The sequence below is a fragment of the Anser anser genome (assembly GCF_964211835.1).
Source record: "Anser anser genome assembly, chromosome: 12".
In the NCBI taxonomy this organism is placed as follows: Eukaryota; Metazoa; Chordata; class Aves; order Anseriformes; family Anatidae; genus Anser; species Anser anser.
The window spans coordinates 5,857,564-5,878,531 of NC_139733.1; the positions used below are offsets into that span (position 1 = coordinate 5,857,564).

Below are 20,968 nucleotides of genomic sequence, written 5' to 3' on the forward strand. Positions count from 1 at the left end.
CACCCTACTGAAAAGATATTATCTAGCATTAACATAGAAGGAGTTAAACCTGAAGTACCATGCTGCATACATTCTGGAAAGCTGGAGAGTACTGGTTGACAGCACGTGTTCCTGGACAAGAATAGGGTTTCAAATTAGTCTTTATGATCGTTATAATCTCTTATGATTTTTTTTTAATTATTATTTTTTTTAATCTTGCTTTGGCTTTCCAGGGAAACGGAATGCAGCATATGGTAATTATTACAAATCAACAAAGATATCTTTATCTATCCCCTTATCTATTTACCAGTAAGTAAAATACTATCAAACTGTAGTCCACTTTGGAGGAAGCACAAATGTTGCAAGGCCAACAGGAATGCACAGCATTATTCCTTTGAGGAAGAGTTGCCTATTTCCCTTAATAGTCAACATTTCACTTTTTATTTTACTGTAAAACAGTTTGGGTGTTTTAATTTAGACATCATATATTTGTGCTGCCAAATACAAAGTCAAATTAGTTTTCTGCTTTGCTGGAGAGAAATAAAAAATTACCAAAGGCCAATTTTGATCATCGACATAAAATATATATACACATACAACTACTTGTTCCTGTACGAAATATGAAGGCGACCTTTCTTCCAAAAAGCAATTCATATTGCAAAGACAATATTGGCAGTGCCAATTACTAGTCCTAAGGGCTGTGCATTTATATTACCAGCTTATAAATATATTTAAAAAACAGACAATTTCCTCATGTGAAACCAAAACAATTCCTAGATGAGCCTGCAAGAGCCTAATAACCATACAAGGTCTGAATTAAGCACGTGGCTAATTAATATTCATTACATGTACAGTGTAGCATGTGTTTCCAATTCCATTTTGATGTAATGGTGCAGTCTGAACAGCACTCTGCAGTAAACAGATATTTTCTGTTTTTCAACTCAACATAGTTGTTTCTATTTCAGTTTTATAGTGAATAGACCTTAAACATAACTAAACCATATCTCATTGCCTTCTTTATATACATTGTAAAAAGAAATGTTTTCTTAAGTATTTATGAACAAATTGTAATATGAATTATATGCTATAATTAGTTTTTTAAACATTTTATATTTGACCTGCCATAAAATACCCAATAAGAGGTGTTTCAAAATTATTGGCTGTCCAGTTTGATTTCTGTCTGAACACAAATCTGGCCAAACTCCCCATAACAGATGGTAAAAAGATGTTTTTTGTTTTGTTTTTCTAAACAATAAATATGGCAAGAAAAGCTTTAAAAAAATAAACCCTCAGAATGACTTTTTATTTTCCCTGAGATTCAGCACTGCTAACGATTATGAAATAGATTGCAGCTTTCTGATTATGTTTTTTTTTCCTATCAAGATTTTTTACTGCAGTGGCACCAATACATTACTAACAGCAGGTTATTTTTACATTTTATTTCTACTTCCTGAAACTGTATGTGTTTTATGGAAGGTCAGAGAAGAAATACGGCCTGGTGCAACCTTTGATTTTAATTTGAAAATGACTCATGTGGCTTATGATAAGAGTAGAGAAAAGATCAGAGAATGGAGACTGTACAGGTGGATGGCAAAAAAAATAAAATGCTTTAATATTGCTGTTTTTTTTTTCTTTACATGTTCCAGTTAAGTTTTAATTAAAATTGCCCGACAATTTTATTGAAAAAAAAATATATTTTCTTTCATGAAAGAACATAGGAGGTGGGAATGTAGTGAAATAAAGGGGACTAATTACTGAGGGAAAAGCTGTAATATGACTAAACCAGCAACGAGTTCAAAAGCCTTACACCATTTTGTATAGTTTAAACCAGTCTGAGATGAATGTTTCTGTTTCAAAAAGTGTTTCATTAAAGCAGCTCCAGTTTTATACAAAAGAATGACATCTTTGTTTATTTACCTTTTATTGCCTTCTAAAGACTCAGTACAAATGATCACCAGAGTATGAAAGAAGCAAAAGAAGTAGAAGAACCACTGGCATGCTTGGTGAAAACTCAGTTCACAGAGATTTGCAGTTTTTCCCTGCTCTCCCCCCTGCCCCCAAGTGGTTTGCACTGGATGAAAGGGACAGAGCTTTAGGTTACACTTTGAGGGAAAAGACGTGAATGTATGAGCACAAGAGGAACTACAAAAAAATTAAGAAGTAAAAACCAAATTCTGTAAGAGTAAATGCAAAAGAGGCTAGTCAGTAATAAATGGTGTTAAAAAAAAAAAAGAATTAAACTTAAGTAGTATATGATTTCAATTCATCAACTAATAAAACTGATATTGAAATAATCTTACCACCCATTCTGGAAATTCAATTAAAATGCTATCTGACACCATGCTGCCTGATTATTTTTCAAGTCTTAAAGTTCCATGAGAATTTAATCAGAAGGAAAAATCATATGAATGAGCTTCAACACAATCAGATGTTACAGCACCTTTGAACAATGTGTGGCAATGCAATACTGACATAGGGATTAATTTTCTCTAGATGTAACATTCATTGAGTAGAAATATGCAAAAATATATATATATTTATCTCAGACATGGAGAATACTAGCATTCAAAAGTTCAAGCAAAAGACAAATAGCTTATCAGTTCAGACATTAATAAGCAATGTAGAACAACAAAATACCCTAAAGGAGGAGGGGGAAAAAACACTCAAATATTTGTTATATTATGTTAACAAGCAAAATATGCCATATAAACTCATACAGACATTTTCTTGTTTGTGTTCTATTACTCAATTTCAATTCAATGAGTTGTTCAAGACAGCAGTTTGCAATTTAACAGGTAGATCTTGAAAGAACTTTGCCCTAGAAATGATCATACTACATAAAAAATTCAATCTCAAACATAAATTCTTGGTCCAAATTACAGGAAATTTTCCTTGTTCTATGTATTACAATTTAGAAATGCAGTAAAAAGCCTGCTTTTTCAATAAAATAATGAAAAGTAGCTGATAAAATAATGAAAAACAATACATTTTGTGCAGAAAAATATAAAACAGCTTTAATCTTGGCCATTCTCAGGAAAACAGATATAAAACTCATTAGTATTTAGAAAAACTATATTGAAAAGCAAAAGTTGTAATTCTGCTCCACCTGTTCCAAAGAATACCCGAGCCATAAAATTCTTCTTTTGCATTAGAAAAATATAAATTTTATGAAGTTGTATATTTTCCTGACAAATCCATCAACAAAAACATCTTCCCAAAGTATTGGCTATCCAATACTTAGCTCTGCTACTCCAGATAAATAACCATTCTCCTTTGGCTCTCCAAAACATCTGTGTAGCAAACGTTCTAAATATGTACCTGTGGTGATAGCTCTTTTCCTAAGTGTCATATGTGACAAAAGGAGAGTAAATTCTGTGAGTTTATAGTCTAAAGGGAACAAAGAGGAGAACTTGGAGAGCCTTAGATGCCACCTACAACAATGAAGTGTTAGTCAGTCTCAAGACAGACACACAGCAATTACACCTTGGGGGCCTTAAATAAACAACTAATGTATTTTATCATGATGTTGCAATGGTAACTGATGCACTTGAATCACAGCTGTGTGATAGATGTTGAATGGCAAGATCAGGATTATCCACTAAAAATAATTGATGTCTCTATACTTGCTTATTTAATCAGCAGAAAACCTCCTTCCAGTTTCTCTGTGCTGAAAGTATTTCCCTTCGGAAAAAAACATATATATATATATACTTAGGAAATAATTTTTGTTTAGAGAGCATAAGAAAGAAAAAAATGTGTGCAGTGTAAGAAATGATGTTTTCTTTGGTTCATGTAGATCCTGCACATGCAGGCACAGAAATAATCACAGTGGTATGTTCATCTGTAAGTTGCATAATTATGTTATTTACACGGTCAGAAACAGTTTTGGGAAAACAACGACAGTGATACACCCTCTTCCTATGCGTCTTCAGAAACTATTGAGGATAAAGGTGTCCACCTAGACCTAAAATCTCTAGAATAACTTTGTTCTAAGAAAAAAATAAAGTAAGTGAAGATTATGAGTGCCATTTTCATGACTGCATTTATATGTGTAAAAGACTGGGAATCAAATTATGTCAGCTCAGGTATATGAAGAAGATACAAGTCATAAACACCCTGATTTTAGATGAAGTTCCACAGTTACAGGTACATCATCAACACAGATAATAAACACTTGAAACATAACATAAAGTATTGGTTTGAAACAAACCATAAAAGTTCCCCTTGCACGTTAACAGTTTTCCTGTGTCTTTATAACCATTTAATCTCTTTAATATTTCTCTGAAGCTGATTAGCTGAAAATGGCTGCCTTCAAATCTGAAAATCTTCCAGTTAACCACCAAAATGTTTTCAAGTGCTTACCAAATCTCACCCCTCTAAAAGCTTCCAAAATGTTTTTTTTTTTGTTGTTGTGTTTTTTTGTTTGTTTGTTTTTTTAATGGACAGTAGAGGGGAGAAATAGGTCATGTGTGTTTACAGTTCCTATTTTACAGAGACATTAAGTGAATTTAGTATTGGTATTTGTACGTACCATTTCCTTATGATTTGGATAGAACGTTTGCTCAATTAAAGGGAACTTCTCTGGACCTAGAGATTTGTAGACGGACACCAGCTGGGCAAACTGTAAAACAAGGGAAAACAAAACAAAATCTTAAGAGAGAAATCACATTCTACTGAAATGTTCTCATACTGTTGTGTTGCTCTTTTCTGTGTTCAATAATTAGCATAAAATACACTTAAACGTTGTACACTTCTCTCTCCCTCTCATACACATCTTTTTAATTCACCCAAGCTATGATTTACATAAAAAAACAAACAGCAATACTTCTAAGAGTCAATCCTCACACTGACAGAAAATAAGATAAATTGGAATACTGATTTTCAGATACATCATATTTTCCATATTTTAAGCTGATTTTGTGATAAAACCATTATAACACTGCATTTTCTACCATCTTCAATCTAAAGATCAGACATATTCCACATTAATTTAGCCTCTGGCATCTTACTGACATTGAAATGCTATTTTGCAAAATTGGAAAACAGACAAGCAGTAACTATGTCATATACTACAAGTCAGATGAAGAGAAAACAAGACTTTTGATTTCTGAGGCTCCAGCCATGTACCATAGCCACATGACCATCCTATCACTGCCTCCAGTCAACAAAGATGTTGATACTTTAAATAGTTAGGTTATCGGCAGTTTCATTTTATTAACATTTCATCTTTCTGGGCTTTTTCCCCAACACATATCCTCTCTACCTATAATGTAGACTGTAGTAAAAGCACAGAAAGCAAAGCAACATCTAAACACAAAGAGACAATCTGTTTTTAAATAGAAATGTATTTAAGGACTATCCTCTTTAGTGAACTGATCAACTCTTCTGTTATAGCAGTTTATAAACCAAGTCACACTTGAAATCACAGCTTAGCAAATGATTTTTCTAGGGAGCAAGACTACTAGCAGTCAGAAGACCACTATTGTTTCAAGACTCCAAAGCTCTGGCTTGTACATACCCATGATGTGTTTAATTGTCATTATGCCAAAATGAGACATAAACAAATTAGCACAACAGTTTGAACAGTGGGATTTGCTGGTTACAAACAGGAAAAAAGCAAAGAACAATACAACTCTGTCCATGATGCGGTTTGATCCAATACCTACTCTGTTAATGTAATTGAGGGTACAGGGCTAGCAAGAAGCATTTAAACTGAAAAAAAAAATAAAATGATGAAAGCTTTGCATTGCATATCCAGCTGGCATAGAGATTTTGTTTAATTTAGTGGTGTTTACTTAGGTTTGGTAAAACACATATTTAAATTTTGAAGGCCAGTGGAAAATACCTTAATGATGAGTAGTTTTCACCAGAAGCCCAAGAAATTCTAGCTGGACAGTGTACCGTACAAAACAGACCTCAAGGAAAGGAAATATTATCACAGCTACCAAAATAAGGTGGTTTGCGAACAGAATTCCTGACAACTTACTCCTGTTCTTAACCAAGATCCAAATTTAAAATTTCAAAAGGAAGTACTGCCTTTGAAATAGATGATTTTTGCCAAAATATCTTGTTAAAATAGATCTATTCAGTAAAAAATCTACCTTTAAAATACTTTAAAAAAAATCATGGGATCTCCTGTGATTCTTTCCTGATCCTTTTCCATTTTCACTGAAAGCAAACAGAAGAGTGAGAAAGTGACACTGTGGGGATTATGACATTTGCTGAAGAGGTAAGAAAGCTGTATTTCAGATCAATACTGCTGAATGTCTATTTACTTAAATTAGTATCAACCACCTGTAACATATCACCTGAAGTACCCTATAATCCAGTAATTAAGCTATGAAATAGCACATTGGAAAAGTAGGTTTAAATTTCCTGAGGTAGAGGAGAGAACCAAAAAATCATTAGTTATACAGACAGAAGCAAAAGACCACTTCTGAAAATTCTGCTCTATATGGACAGTTTAGAAGCTACACAGGCCTTACAAATATGTGGAAATGGAATACCACCCTTCGCCTTTTCTGTTTTTCTATCCAGACTAGGTTTTAAAGGTCTGCTGAAAACTACACTAACAAATCTGATATGACTTTTTAAAGACCTTCTCCAAGAAGAAGAAAAGAAAAAGTATAGAATACATTAAGTTGACCAAATTAATGTTCTGCCTTTATTATGTTTTGAAAATCATTTTACTGCACTAACTAATCTATCTTTAAGTTATGCCTTTAAATCACAGTAAGATTTATCAAATCCTTACCTGAGCAAGAGCAAGAACTTTTCAGATGATAAGCTACTGAATTATTATCTAATCCCATGCTGAATGTTTTCAGATATGGGATGTTCATGAAATAGAAAACACTGGCAGAGCTACACAATATCTAAGTATTTCATATGTAGGCCAAGAACCCTGTTTTTTTTTTTTTTTGTTTGTTTGTTTGTTTTACCAATTATATAACAATACAACTTCATAGTGCTTAACATTTCAGCAGGAGACTTTTCAACATCTATAGGAAAAATAAAAAGAAATAATTTTTCATTTTCAAATTTAATAACTTTGTTATTTTCAGCTCTAAGAGGGTGATTCTCAGGTACATATAGTTATGCTTTTCAGATTTATTTATTTATTTTTAAAGAATAATACTTGGATTTTGTAGCATTCATTCTAATTTCAACTCTCCTTATTTTAAAAGTTTTCATATTGGCCTACAGATTTTGCCTCCAAAAAAGAACAGGATAGGAACAGCTGCACTTTTTCTCTTCTCCAATTAAGTATGGTACAGATAAGAAGAAATAATAAGTCAAAAACATAGCTAGTGACTTAGTGACTTTTTGACAAAGTGAAACACTTAGTCTTTTTGACTTCATGTAAAAGCTTTATGGGGTTTCATTACACTAAGAATGGAACACTATAAATTTGACTGTGTATATTGTACTGTACCAAATCAGTGAACACTTACAAAAACCCACTCTTTTAACTTCCTAAAGATTGAGTAATTACTTCGATTATCACTTTAGATGAGTTAAAAATGTGCCCAGTTGCAAGCATGTCATCCCTGAAATGCTCATATTCTTTTCCTGAACAAACTGCCGCAACTTTTCCCTTAAAAATAATTAGATATATTTACAACAAGTTATTCCAGGCGGTGCTTTTTGTTACTTTTAATTCCAGCAATTTTCTAGTCTCTCTTGCCAGACTGAAGGATATATAGCATTGTCCATCCCAGTAGGGAGTTCCTAGTACGCTGAATAAAATATTGATGCAACAAACTACTTTGGCCTGTACAGTTGTTGCTTGCTAGGGAAGTACCCCTCAGCTACATATTATAAGACTTTTTCTGTCAGAGATTTTCCTTCATTGGGAGTATTCACTATCTGTGCCCTTTACAAGGCTTGTTTCTACTAACAGCAGAACTCCAACCAGCCATCTAATACTGCATGATAACAACTTAAGTGATCACAAAATTCCCTGGACTCACAAATCCAGATGAGTTGGGATTCTCTAGCAGTAGAGAAACAGGAAAACTTTGATGTGAACACTTTTTGAATCCCTCTGTTGTAAAAAATCATCCTTTTACTTGAGATTTAACTTTGTTGAGATGTAAACACTTCTGTATTCTCGTGATAAATCTGCCTTTTACCTAATATATTAAATGCGATACCAAATATATCAGTGTCTGTGGGTGAAATTACTAAAATAACATTTCAAAGTTTCTAATATGATATCAATAGTCAGTATTGCTGCCAGTTTTCTGTGAGCATGTATTACCAAAAAGCAGATGATGCAGGACAGTTTGAAGATTGGGTTGCTATGTTGATCAAACATTAAGACACAATAAAATTTTCATGCTACTGTATACTTAGAATCATAGAATCGTTTAGGTTGGAAAAGACCTCTAAGATCATCTAGTCCAACCTTTACCCTAGTACTGCGAAGTACAGCATTAAGCCATGTCACTAAGCTCTACATCTACACATTTTTTAATACCTCCAGGGCCTGTGACTCAACTATTTCCCTGGGCAGCCTGTTCCAACACTTCACAACCCTTTCAGTGAAGAAGTTTTTCCTTAATATCCAACCTAAACCTCCCCTGGTGCAACTTAAGGACATTTCCTCTTGTCTTATCATTTGGTGCTTGGGAGAAAAGCCCGATCCCCACATTGCTATAGCCTCCTTTAAGGTAATTGTAGAGCATGGTAAAGTCTCCCCTGAGCCTTCTTTTCTCCAGGCTAAAACAGGTCCCTCAGCTCCTCCTTGTAAGATTTGTTCTCTAGACCCTTCACCAGCTTTGTTGCTCTTATTTGGACACTCTCCAGCAGCACTTTAGTGTTCTTCTTGTAGTTGTAGTGAGTTCCTCAAAACTGAACACTGTTTGAGGAGCATCCTCATCAGAGCTGAGTACAGAGGGACAATCAGCAATCAGTTCCCTAGACCTGCTGGCCATATTATTTCTGATATAAACCAGGATACTGTTGGCTTTCTTGGCCATCTGAGCAAAAAATCTTAACTCATTCTGTTGTGAGACTAAGAATTGATGAAAAATAGCTTCCCAAGGAAACGCTGTAGAGGTTTCTAATATTTCTCTATGAACTGCACACCTGAGTAAATGATGCCTGAACATACACACCACTACGTGTGAGCATGGATGGGACTGCTGCAACTGGATTTTCCATTTCAGTACAGAAAAACTCTATTTTCCCTATACTGACATGCAGAGGTCTCTTGCAGGGTTTGAATCTTGAAGACAAGCTGGTTTACATTATAGGCTGATTTATATTACGTTTCTATTATAGGAAGCTATTAGAGAAAATGACACATGGGCTTTTTTTTTTTTTTTTTAAAATCCTCCTTCACACAGCACCTTGAAAAATGTTCTAAAACCATTTTTAGGCTGAGGCTTAGAAACATGGCTGGTCATTCCAGGAAAAAATTTTGCCTCATAAGAGACATTCAAAAGTTAAAAGGCTCAGCATCACTAGCACAAACATATCAGGGGTTCTTGTTGGCCAGCAGACTGAGAAACAAACACTTGTAAACACTTCAGAGGGAAAAGAAATTAAGTGATTGTGTAGAAGTGCCTGGAAGGGTACATTTGACACATGCACTCTGTGGGAGTGAATTTAACAAAGATTTTTCACCATGCCTTATTTTTACAGTTTTGTATTGATACTTTCTGGTATTGATTTTTTAAATTATTACCTAAGCAGTATCTGTGTTACTCTATTTATGCTCTTCATAATATTGGTTCTTTGTTATGACTGGCCTACATTTCTTCTATTATGATTTAGCAAACATTGAATACTTTTCCAGAAGGCTCGGTATGTCCACATTTGATTTGCTATTTGATACTTCATATAAGAATCAAGGAGAACAGTCTGCTGACGGTAACTTAAGTACTTCTTTCTGTCAGCAGGATCTGACAGACAACTTAATGAAAGTATTCAAACTTTCAAAGTCAATTCAAAGTTTGACATGGCAACGTAACAATGAAACATTGCCTACAAATCAGTTTGGGCATATTAACAGAATACATAAAAGACGGGAACTGACAAAAGAACTTGATGTTCCTCCAGTAGTTTTCCATTATTACTATTCAAAGCCAAAGAATACAGTTGGACTATGAATGGAAAGATAAGTTATAGGGAACCCACATCATAATTCAAGCGGTAATTTTATAACACAGATGAGTTGTTTCCCAACCCTTTTGTAGCCCAGCCACACATGTAAACATTGGTGATGATCTCTGCCTCACCAAGTTGAGGTGCCCTCTCCAACTATCTTGTCTTTGAGTCCTGCTGCTTGACCCACCACTCTGGAACTAATGGTATATCTCCCTTCCTTCCTTCCTTGACTGTAGCTGATATTTTCTCACCTCCTTTATCTCCAGCTCCCTCCTTACCATCTGGGGTGCCTGTCTGCATCTACCGAGATGAAGCTGTTAAGGCTGTGTGGTTTGTGTTGACCCTTCCCTGAAACATTTGGGTGTCTCTGCTCTACATTACCCAGAATTTCCGAAGGCGTTTATTTGGCTTCTGCACCTCTTCTACAGTATGAGTACCTCTCCTCTGAGCAGTGCATCTCTCCAATTGCAATCATGGCTGTAAATAACTGCAGGAATATTTTAACATCTGACAAGATGTACAAATCATTAGGTATTTCTATGAGACACACACACAAGAAACTCACGCCCTTGGAAAAACTTAGAGCTCTCATGTACGAACTATCAGTGCACCCATGAGAGGAAAAAAAATTATCCAACGATTAGAAAAGCAGGATGTTACAAAAAAAAAAAAAAAAAAGGACCACAGACAGACAGAAAAACATTTCGTCTTGGCTTGCAAAGTTGGGTCGCAAGGCATCTGGCAATAAGAACCACCTTGGCTAATGAAAGAAGAGGTGACAAAATGTGTAAACAGTGAGGAAAGTGAGATTTAAGGGAGACCTAAGGATTAAAAAGAAAGAATAATAGCTATGAGCACAAAATAGAAACAGATCTAGGCATGTTTGTTAGAAAAGAATTAGCAAAAAGTCATACCATGAGGTCTCGATCAAGACGCATTCTGGAACTTTTTATTTTATAATGAAAAGTTACAGAGAGAAACAAGATTTTATTGAACTAAGTCATTCAAATAAAAGCTATGAGAACTCTTTCTTGGGTGCACTTGGCAGCAATAAGAATGTGTAGTAGATTCAACTATAATGGGAACATTGAGTTCAGTGTCCTGTTCAAGGAAACATTTGTGCACCTGTTTATTTTAATGGGACTTGGGCGTATGCTTAAACACTTTTCAGAAGGGGTTGAGTCTTGCTATAATAAAGATTTTATTGTGTGGTATGGTTGTTTTTTTTTTGTTTGTTTGTTCTTCTTCCCTAAGATGCTATGATTCTGAGATTTTTCAGTTAAAATAGTTACTTTTTATAAAAAAAAAAAAATTGAATTCACTGAAACTTCACAGTAGAATATGAGGAAATCTATCCTATAATGCAAACTCTGTTTTTGCATATATAGCTTTCCCATGTCATTGATAAGGAGTCGTGTAGTTAAAGAAATTTTGTGCAGGTCTTCAGGTGTCTCTATATGAAGCTATATATCCAGTAAAAGAAATGAGGACAAGTCCACTTTGCATCCCTTTCAGATGTGAACTGGAGCTAAGAATAGAAGCTCAACATAAAGGAACAACTGCAAGGAAATCAGATAGCAACAGTAGCATTGGTGGGATATTTGAAGATAATGTGGGACAGCTATGCTTGTGGAGAGGGAGGGAGGGGACAGGAAGGATTGGGGATTGTGACAAGGGAGGCAGCACAATGGAAGGGAGTTTCCCAGATGGCTCACAAATTCCTTTTGCAAGAACAGGCTTCTAGCCCCCAGATTTTCCCCATGCCTGAGAGACCATGTTCATATACAAAAAACAGATATAATATCTGCCTAGTTTTTGGCTAGTTTATCATCTAAAGTACTTTAATGGGGAATATATCACACAGGTTTGCTTTTTAAATGAATATTAAGACTGGTCTTCAGTTATGGGTATTTAACTTAAGCAAGAACAAAAGCGGGTTTTTGAATTTCAACTCTACACAAGGAACAGTAGATATATAAGGGATACAAACGCCAGATTTACAGTCCTGGTTTTCAGATTAATTTTACAACCTTTATTTAAACATAGCTTCTTTCAGAATAAGCTAAGAAATGGTTAAAAGTCTGTTTCAATTTTCTGCCACTGGAAATGTTCAATGCAATGAAAGTCTGCAATGGATGTCAAGAGCTCCCACTACTGCTCTTTAGTGCAGAGAAGAGCAGGGCAAAGTGACAACAACCTACCACAAAAATTCGGCAATGAAGTAAAAAATCTGAACCTACTCTTGCATTAAATTAGCTTCATGAGAGTAAATGCTTCTCAAAGGGAAAAATATATACTCAGTTTATATATAAAGTACTTCATAGTTCAAGCAAGGATTGATGAATATAGAACTGTAAGAGTTACGTGCTGTATGGAACAGAAGTCAAATCATCACTACACTTACTATATTCATTATTTAAGGGTCTCTGCTGTTTTCAAGGCGTTTCAAGGGAGCTTACATATTTTAGGAACGCAAAATTAAACAAGACCATAATATTTATTCTTGCAATAAAAACGGAACTTAAATATCTCTATAAGTACGTACAAAGAAGAAATCACACTGTTCAATGTATGTAGATTTCTGTTACGTATTTAAATGAATAATTATGTACTTTGTTTCAATGTAGCGTTCAAAGTTGCTAGTAAATTACTTTTGACCAAAGAGCTTAAAATGCTTTTACTTTCCTTCTGACACACTTTTGTGAATTTACTTTCAGCTCTTGCACTACAAATCCATCAACATGTTTTGCTTTTACTGGCAGACTGAGCAGAGAGGCCAAAATCTTCATTGGCTGACACAGAATTAAACTATGGTTTTTACATTTAACGTTCTGCTTGGATCAGGGCTGGAAGAATAGCACATATGGACAGTTTGTTCTCTGGCTGTCCTATAGAACACCCTTCATATGAATAAGAGCCACAGAAATGGTTTTAAGAGACCTCCTCCCTTTGTGTAAATGTTTGAAAATAGGTAAATTGAATTTGCTGAGGAGATTGTCACACATTATGACATGAAGCTGTTCAGACTTTGCCAGTCATGTGATTGTGCCCAGTGCCTGAGAAAACAATTCTTCAATGCTTGGGAAAGAGAAGGGCAGCACCTGACTTCCAGTCCTGAAGTGGAAGAAAGGAGCTGGTTTTTTTTTTTTTGCTACAATAGCTTCCTAAAGTGTAAGGGGAGAAAAAGTGTGGGTGGGATCTATGTATTTCCATATTCTGGCTGTCCACTGTTCCCATCATTTTCTATCAGGTAGATCAATCTTGCCAGAATGGTTGAAACAAGAAAGTTTAGTGCTGGTTCCAGGTTTCATTTCATGAAATATATAAAATTAAGTATAATACAGGTCTTAACATTTCTAAGATTTATAATGTATAAGAGACATTAAATTTCAATATCCCTAAATTTCTTCCCAAATCTGAGTTGGACCCAATTTTAGGGACACATTTTTTAGCCTTGACCTTCAGTAAAAACTCCTCTGGGATATACAGAAATGCAATAACCAGATTCTAAACCATTGTTCAGCGTTATTGTACAAATCTTCCTCCTGTTAGTGAGCACAGAATTTTCTTATAGTGCAACAAATTTGGGAAGAAATTTCTATGTTCTTTCACTAAAACAGATGTGAAATAGCGTTGAAGGGTCACTCACAGAAGTAGATTTACAGTAAATAGATATTCAAGACTTTTATTCTTATGCACATTCATTTTTATCTGTTATTCGTTCTCCAGAAGATACTTTGACACAATATTGAAACTCATCTATGTGGCTGTGTCTGCCTATTGGCATAGCTTCAATAATTTCTGTCAACAGGAAGCTGGAATGAACAGAGCTCATTTCTTCTATATGCTCCTCCCTGCAGAGTGTCTACAACTTTCCTGCCAGTGCCCCAGTCTGTTGCTCAGATTATAAAAGCATATCTTGAAGGCTAGAAAAGCACAAGGGGGCAACTTCTTACAGAACACGTGAAGGAGAAAACAAGTTAGGGGAGTACACTATAATACCATCAGAAAGCAGCAAAGGACAGTCAAAACAGACCTTCCAAAAAAAAAAAAGGAAGGTGAGAACAGAGAAAGTGTTCAATACAAGAAAGATGAAAACAGATAAGGGGAAAATCATCTGCAAAAGAAACAAAGTAAAACACAACACATGTAGACACAGAGTTACGTAAGCTTGGCAAATGGAGCAAGAAAAAAAAAATATTCAACTAACTTGCAAAAACCTACTTGGATGTCCACTCACAAACTGTAGGAAAAGACACACAGAAGAATTGTGATCTTTATAATACTATCAAGCCTTACAAATGGAAAAGCCGTGATCAGCCTTCCCTCAGACTGAGTGCAGATGAGCAAGGAAATCACTTTTGGCATAAGAGTGTTCTGTCATACTTCTCTGGCATTTGAAATCCTTAATAGCAAAAAATTTCTACAATGAAGCAAAGTCCCAGTGATCTTTTGAAGGTGTTTCAGTACAAGATGGGTTCACATCCGGAACTCTACATAAAAAATGCCAGAATCTTTCAGATATCTTTAAAATACAGACAAGTCTGTCTTCTGGGTCTTAATTCTACCGTGCCAGCTGTTGACCAGAAAACAGTTCCTATTTTTTTTCTTTATGTCCTACATTGCTGAACTGGAGAATGATGTAGCACTTTGTCACTACGTGACGCAATTTCCTTCATTAGAGGCTGAGCCTGCTAAACACACAGCTTTCTCATCCATGCAGTGACAGATCTCTCTTCACAAGCTGTTACGGCTAAGCAGTAGCTTGACATGCTACCGTGGGCTTCTACATCCCCTCTGTGATTACATCAAGTCACCATTTCAAGCTAAACACAGACTTCCACCAGCCTGGCAGCAAGCTAATTAAGGTCATAAAGCTCACAAATGTTTTATAGTAGACCCATTATCAAGTTGTAGGTTGTACCATCTCCTTCACCAGAAGAAGTGAGTAATTAAGGTATTGGTGGATCCTGGAAGCTGTCTAAACCAACAGCTTCTAAGTAGCCTCCCAAGGCATGCTAAAAAAAGAACAGATTTGCAGCCAGCCACAAATGCTACTATGTTTTTCCTCTGCAGCAAAGGAAACAGAACTGCTATAATGTAACTGGTCTGATTTTATAAGGATTTTCTTTTTCTTGGAACATATAACCATGGTCTGTAGAATTGCTGCAATTCTATTATCACTGCACTGTTAAAACACTTATCACTATCTGAACCTATAGACAGCAATCCAGCTACTGTAATGCATGTAATTAGTATGTCATAGTCAAGGTTGAACTGTAATAAAATGTTCTATTTATAGCAGATATGGACATTGAACCTTACAGTCCCTGACAAGAGTGTCAGAGTTAGCGTCTTTACTGACCTCACCAGTTAATTCCACCTCACTGTATGAGCCCATTTATTGGCCAATTGTTCACAGCATGAGTGAAAAGCTAATAATTTGTGGTATTACCATACTGCTACCAATACTTGCAATTGAAAGTAAAAACCAAGAGCAGGGTTCACTTAATGCAAACATTTAAGCAAGCACATTTCACAGAAATCTTACTGGGAAACATGCAAAAGAACGCATGCAGGACAGAAGAAAACTATTTTTAAAAAAATCAACCCAATACACTGGATTTATTTTTTTAAATAACATTTCCCCAGCACTAATCATAAGCATGGGATGACTATGACTTTGCAACATGACAATGCAAGGAAACATTCCAATGAAGTAAATAAAGACTTTTAAATGTTTCCTCCACAGCTCTGCATTTGCTTAGTAGCAACCAACAGTGTCTATTTATAAAACTCTTGCTTCCATATTAGGTAAGTAGCTATCTGAAATTCTTACTAACATTTAAGTAGAATACATCTCAAAAGCCAGGATCGTGATTTTTTCATGAGGTAGATGGTAAGTATTATCACGGAAGTGATAATAACAGGAGTACTGTGATAATTCCAAATCATTAACATATTTCAGTATGCAAACATTTCACCACAAACATTCAATTCAATATTTTCTTTGCCACAGTTGCTAGCATCCTAAATTTTCAAAGGGTTATATGGTGCTTTGAACTTTTGACTTGCATTTGAAGGAATAATATATGTCCCAACACTAGAAAACACAGGTTTAAAACTTTATTTTAGAAATATTTTTACCATGTTTCTAGCAACCTTCCCACACCCCCATCTTTTGATAATATATCTCAGATTAAATACTGCCTGCCTGCCTATTGGCAATGACATAGAAAACCATGTCTGCAGACACAATGGGAAAAGAGTTCCACTGAAAAAATTTGGGCAGGTGCTTCAGTTTTTAATGCAGGTTGTGAATCTGTCCTCAGGGTAAAAAAAATGCTGTGCTATATGTTCTAATAAAAGCAAAGACCTGATACTGTGAAGTACAGCAACTTAAGGAAAAAAACAAGATCTTGCATTTTGGATTCTCTTATTTTAACCCACAGTCCTTTTATAATAATAGCCTACCTATCCTGACTTCCCCTTCCACCAATTCTATACTGATCCCCATTTTACACTTATTTAAATATGTGCAATTGGTGGCCATGGCTAATTCAAAAAAAATTTCATCCCTTAAAGTCCCATTGCATTGGACACTGTCACCCTGTCTCTTTCTGCTGTTATAGAAATTGTGATTTACTTCTGCCACTGAAATTTTACTTGATGGAAGGTCTATATATTTCTCATCAATTAATAAAGATGGTGATTTATGGCTTTATCTAGAGTTCTACTTTTTTTTTAATGTTTTTGAATTAGCAATTTTTATAGAAATAGCTTTCATAAAAACAACAAATCATCCTTGCTAACAAGGGAATCATCCAGAAAGGCATCCTTCATGTGCTATGAAGAGGATGGGCCTAATCTATGGTCAGTCTAAGCATGTTTGCTTATTCGCACTACTGCAAAATTGACATGGACACTCATGAGTGCTGAATATGCTTTCTGAAATACTTTCTGACAGTAGGATGTACTTTACAAAAAATACATATATGTATGAAGTGGAAACTACTTTTCTTTTGATATGAATGTTAAGACTGAGTAACATAAAATGTAATCAGAATCACTATATATTCTGATATTTAAGCCATGATGAAAAAGACAAGAATTTAAATAAGAAAATGTATTTATCTGCAAACATACAAATTCAGTTTCACCCAAGCATGAAGTTCTGTGTATAAGATATTACAGTAGTAGGTGGTTCAATATCTTTAAACAGTGCTGCATATATTGAACTCATTTCTGAGCAAGGAAATAACAGAATAATTCTGCTAGTTTTTGGGTTGTTTTGTTTTTTCCCTCTAGTTACAATTTAACTATGTTTTCTAGTTTAGCTTAAATACATGCCATTTTAACACTGGGGATCACTTCTTGATTTACCTGCCTGAAGTACATCTAGAAGCATGCTATAGGCATCAGTGGTTTGTATGCATAATGCCAGCATGCAGCAACAGATTGAGGAGCACACCCTAAGATGAAAAGCATCTAAAACTAGACTACAGTTTGCTGCAGGGATTTTACATAGGCAAGGTAGCATGTTTGAGTTAGATGTTATCTAACAAGCTAGAAGATAATACTAGCAAAACTAACAGTCCCTGAGTTCTGCTGCATTATTTGAACATTCGTGAAACTGGCTGAATCAAAGAATCAACAGATTTTTACCCATTAACTATTTACCCTGAACATTAATTGAAACATGTTTACCTGACTTCTTGCATTGGTTACCAGCCCCAAACCTGATAAAGGTTTCACAACAGTCTAGGATTAATATGCCCATACATAATGGGAGATGTCTGTACCACTGAGAACAGAAGTCAGTAAAGCCCAAGTTAAAAGCCCAAACAAGCCCCCTTGTGTTTGTACAGAAATTATTTTTGTCCTCAAATTAAAAGTCTGTATTCTTTTAAAGTAGGATCCAATTGATGTATAGTCCTGATATAAATTTATAATAGGAATCACTTGCATGATTGCAGGCTTACCTTATCATTACATGTACTTAAAATGTGGAATTAAGGCCTTCTTTCTATTACTTACCTTAATTAAAACTACCTCTGTGAAGGGAACTGTAGCAGTAAATTAAAACATGAAATGCTAGTTTGAAGCATGTGACCTGTCTGATACCTTAAAATTTCTCTAGGATATTTATTAGGGAGGAAGTATCCAAGAGATGTGAAATGGACTTTTGCTGAGACTGCAAAATCTATTTCAAATAAAACATTTTGATGTAGAAATAGCAAGGTAGGAAAATCTCAATGGAAAAAATATCATTCTTCTGTATGTTTGAATAAAATAAGCTTAGCTGAAAAAATAGTTTAATGTCATTCATATCGAGGCTTGGCTAAAGTACAGAAATTTAAGCAGAAAAAGAAAATATTTGAAAAAAATCAAAGATAAGCAGTTGTGGCAACTATTATAGCAAATATTTCAATAACACCCAATCAATCCCAGTTATTATTGGACTAAAAAATCAGCACAGTGATTTTCTGTGAAATGAGACCATTTGTAAGAAACATATCTTGGTTTGGTGGAAGAACAGCTATGACGCTAATGCCACCAGAAGAATATTAAAAGAAGAAATTGTTCAGTTTCTCTCTACTGCATTGTTATTGCATATATATGCTACTGTTACTGCTTCATTGCCCAACTTTACTGCATACTATGAATCAAAACATTAAGAAATGCCACACAGCATATAAAATGTGATGTACTAAAATAATGGTTTCAGCAATGTACAATATGTATTCTGAAAACTTATAAATGCTTTATTAATTATTTATTCCCCACTGTACATTACTGAAACATAAAAATGTGATAAAATTAGCTGCAAGAGATATATATGAAAACCTGCTGACAATTTTTCATAAGGGTTTTCAAAGTAAATCTGAGAAAATAAATATCTTCAAGGCAATAAAAAGTATTAAAGCATTACAGTAAAAGTTTCTTCTGGTGTGAAAAATACTGACAAGTCTTATTTTCTTACCCAAAAATCAAAAGAAAAAAATTATGAATCACTGGCTATTTATAACAAGTGGTATTCTTTAAAGTTTTATTAGCTCTTGGGCAACTGAATACATCTATTAAACAAAATGATTGCACCATCCATAATCATCTTTTACAGCACTGCATTTTAACTTGTTGGTACTAAGGTCTAGTCCAGTATGAACGAAAAAGATCATCAAATTCTACTTTCATCACTACAAAGTATGTACTGAAAAGCTGAATTAGCATCTACACTAAAAGTGGCAAATATCAGTGATTCTCCAATGTGCCTCATTATTCTAGGCGTAACTGAAAAAAGACTAACTTTTACCTCATATGCACAAGGTTATGAAAAGAGCTTTCAGATGAGGAAACTAATAGCTTCAGATTTCCTTGCTGAAGCATATCCCCAAAAATTTCACAGGCAGGAGGAAAATACTGGCTAAAAGTCTGTTTAAATTATGTTCAAAGCCACAAATATGAAAAATATTCTCAGCTTACTTTTCCCACACAAATTGTGAATAAATACACGTTCCTCACTCGAGGAAGGATGTTAGCAACGGATAGGCTTTCCGTTAGTTTCCTCACTTATTTCATTATTTGTACTGTGCATATTTTTCTCTCCATCTCCACACTGCTAACACTGTCTCTTTGGAATAAAACTAAAAACTAAAATAATAATAATAATAGAATATATTAGTTTCCTTTTTATTTCTTTCACTATTGTTTCACTGTTCTGTGACTTTGCAGTTTGTCACTCAATATTGACAAGCAGGAATTAAACAAGCAAATAACAGAAGTCACTAAGCCTGCACCAGAACTTTTCAGTACAAGACTTACCACCCATGGTTTGTCACAGAAGTTATAGATGGATTCCAAGGAGTTGACGCTAGGGATGCCTGCATACTGCAGCCCAATGATCAAGTTTCGGAAATCTTCATTTTCTGCCATACTGAACGAATGTTGTCGAACAAGGACAAAATCAGGCCTGAATGACCTAGCAAGGAAAATTGGTAATAATTAATACTCAAATTGTTTCTGAAAACAGCATCTAGTAAATACTGCGACTCCATTAAGTAGAGAGACAAATTATCATGGCTTTTCAGGTTGTTTTGCCACTGAAAGATACATCACTTTTATAAATTCTGAGTATTTCTTAGTTTATTTCTATGTATACTGATTCCTGAGCAATGACAATTAAAGATAAAGCAGGCAAACACCTCTGCCAGAAGCTTAAGCAAGTTCTAATGCTTTGCTTTTGGGGAATGTTTTTTCTTTCACAGCTATTGTCAGTGTTTTAAGGACAATAAGAAAGAGATGAAGCAATCCTATTGCCTGCAAAAGAGATCACCAGAAGTGGAGGTAATCACAGTTCAACTTTTGATCAAGACACTACCCCCCATCTTATATTTAATCATGTTTTCTTGTGTCGCAAAATTCATTGATTCTTGTCCTCTGACTATGCATCTTTGAGAACAGTCTGGCACCATCTTCACCTTACTTAAACTCTGACGTCTAGTTTAAGTAAGGTGACATTTGGCATCCAGTTTAAGAACTGACATCTAGTTTAAGAAGGTTACAGAAAATATAAGACATAATGCAACAGGAGATAGCCCCTAGTACAGGTGGAATTCGCTCAAGCTTGAACGTTGAAAGATTCTCCTCTGTACTCAAATTTTACAGGTGGAAAAAACACTAACTAGCTTAATGTTATCAATCTCTTGAAGAAGTATAACTGTGGAGCAACTGTCTGTCACTTTTTTTTTTCTTCTTAATCCCAGTCAGCAAAATTCTGTCACAGGAATTTCTATGATTTTATTAAGTAATATTTTGCTCATAAATCTGTGATAGAAAGTCATTTTGGACATCACATCAATAGAACATAAGAATT

General features: G+C 34.8%; 1 protein-coding gene across 2 annotated transcripts in view; it reads right to left on the bottom strand.

Annotated features, from left to right (window-relative positions):
* Positions 1 to 20,968, bottom strand: part of SYN2 (synapsin II) — a 176,868-nt gene that overhangs the window by 86,369 nt on the left and 69,531 nt on the right. For both annotated transcript variants that reach the window (XR_014571707.1, XM_083796293.1), the window contains exons 4-5: positions 19,918 to 20,074; positions 4,511 to 4,600 (exon numbers count right to left, since the gene is read on the bottom strand). Coding sequence is in view for 1 of the 2 variants with exons in the window: in XM_083796293.1 (XP_083652419.1) it covers positions 4,511 to 4,600; positions 19,918 to 20,074 (247 nt within the window). In the remaining variant the exon portion in view is untranslated. The remainder of the gene's footprint in view (positions 1 to 4,510; positions 4,601 to 19,917; positions 20,075 to 20,968) is intronic.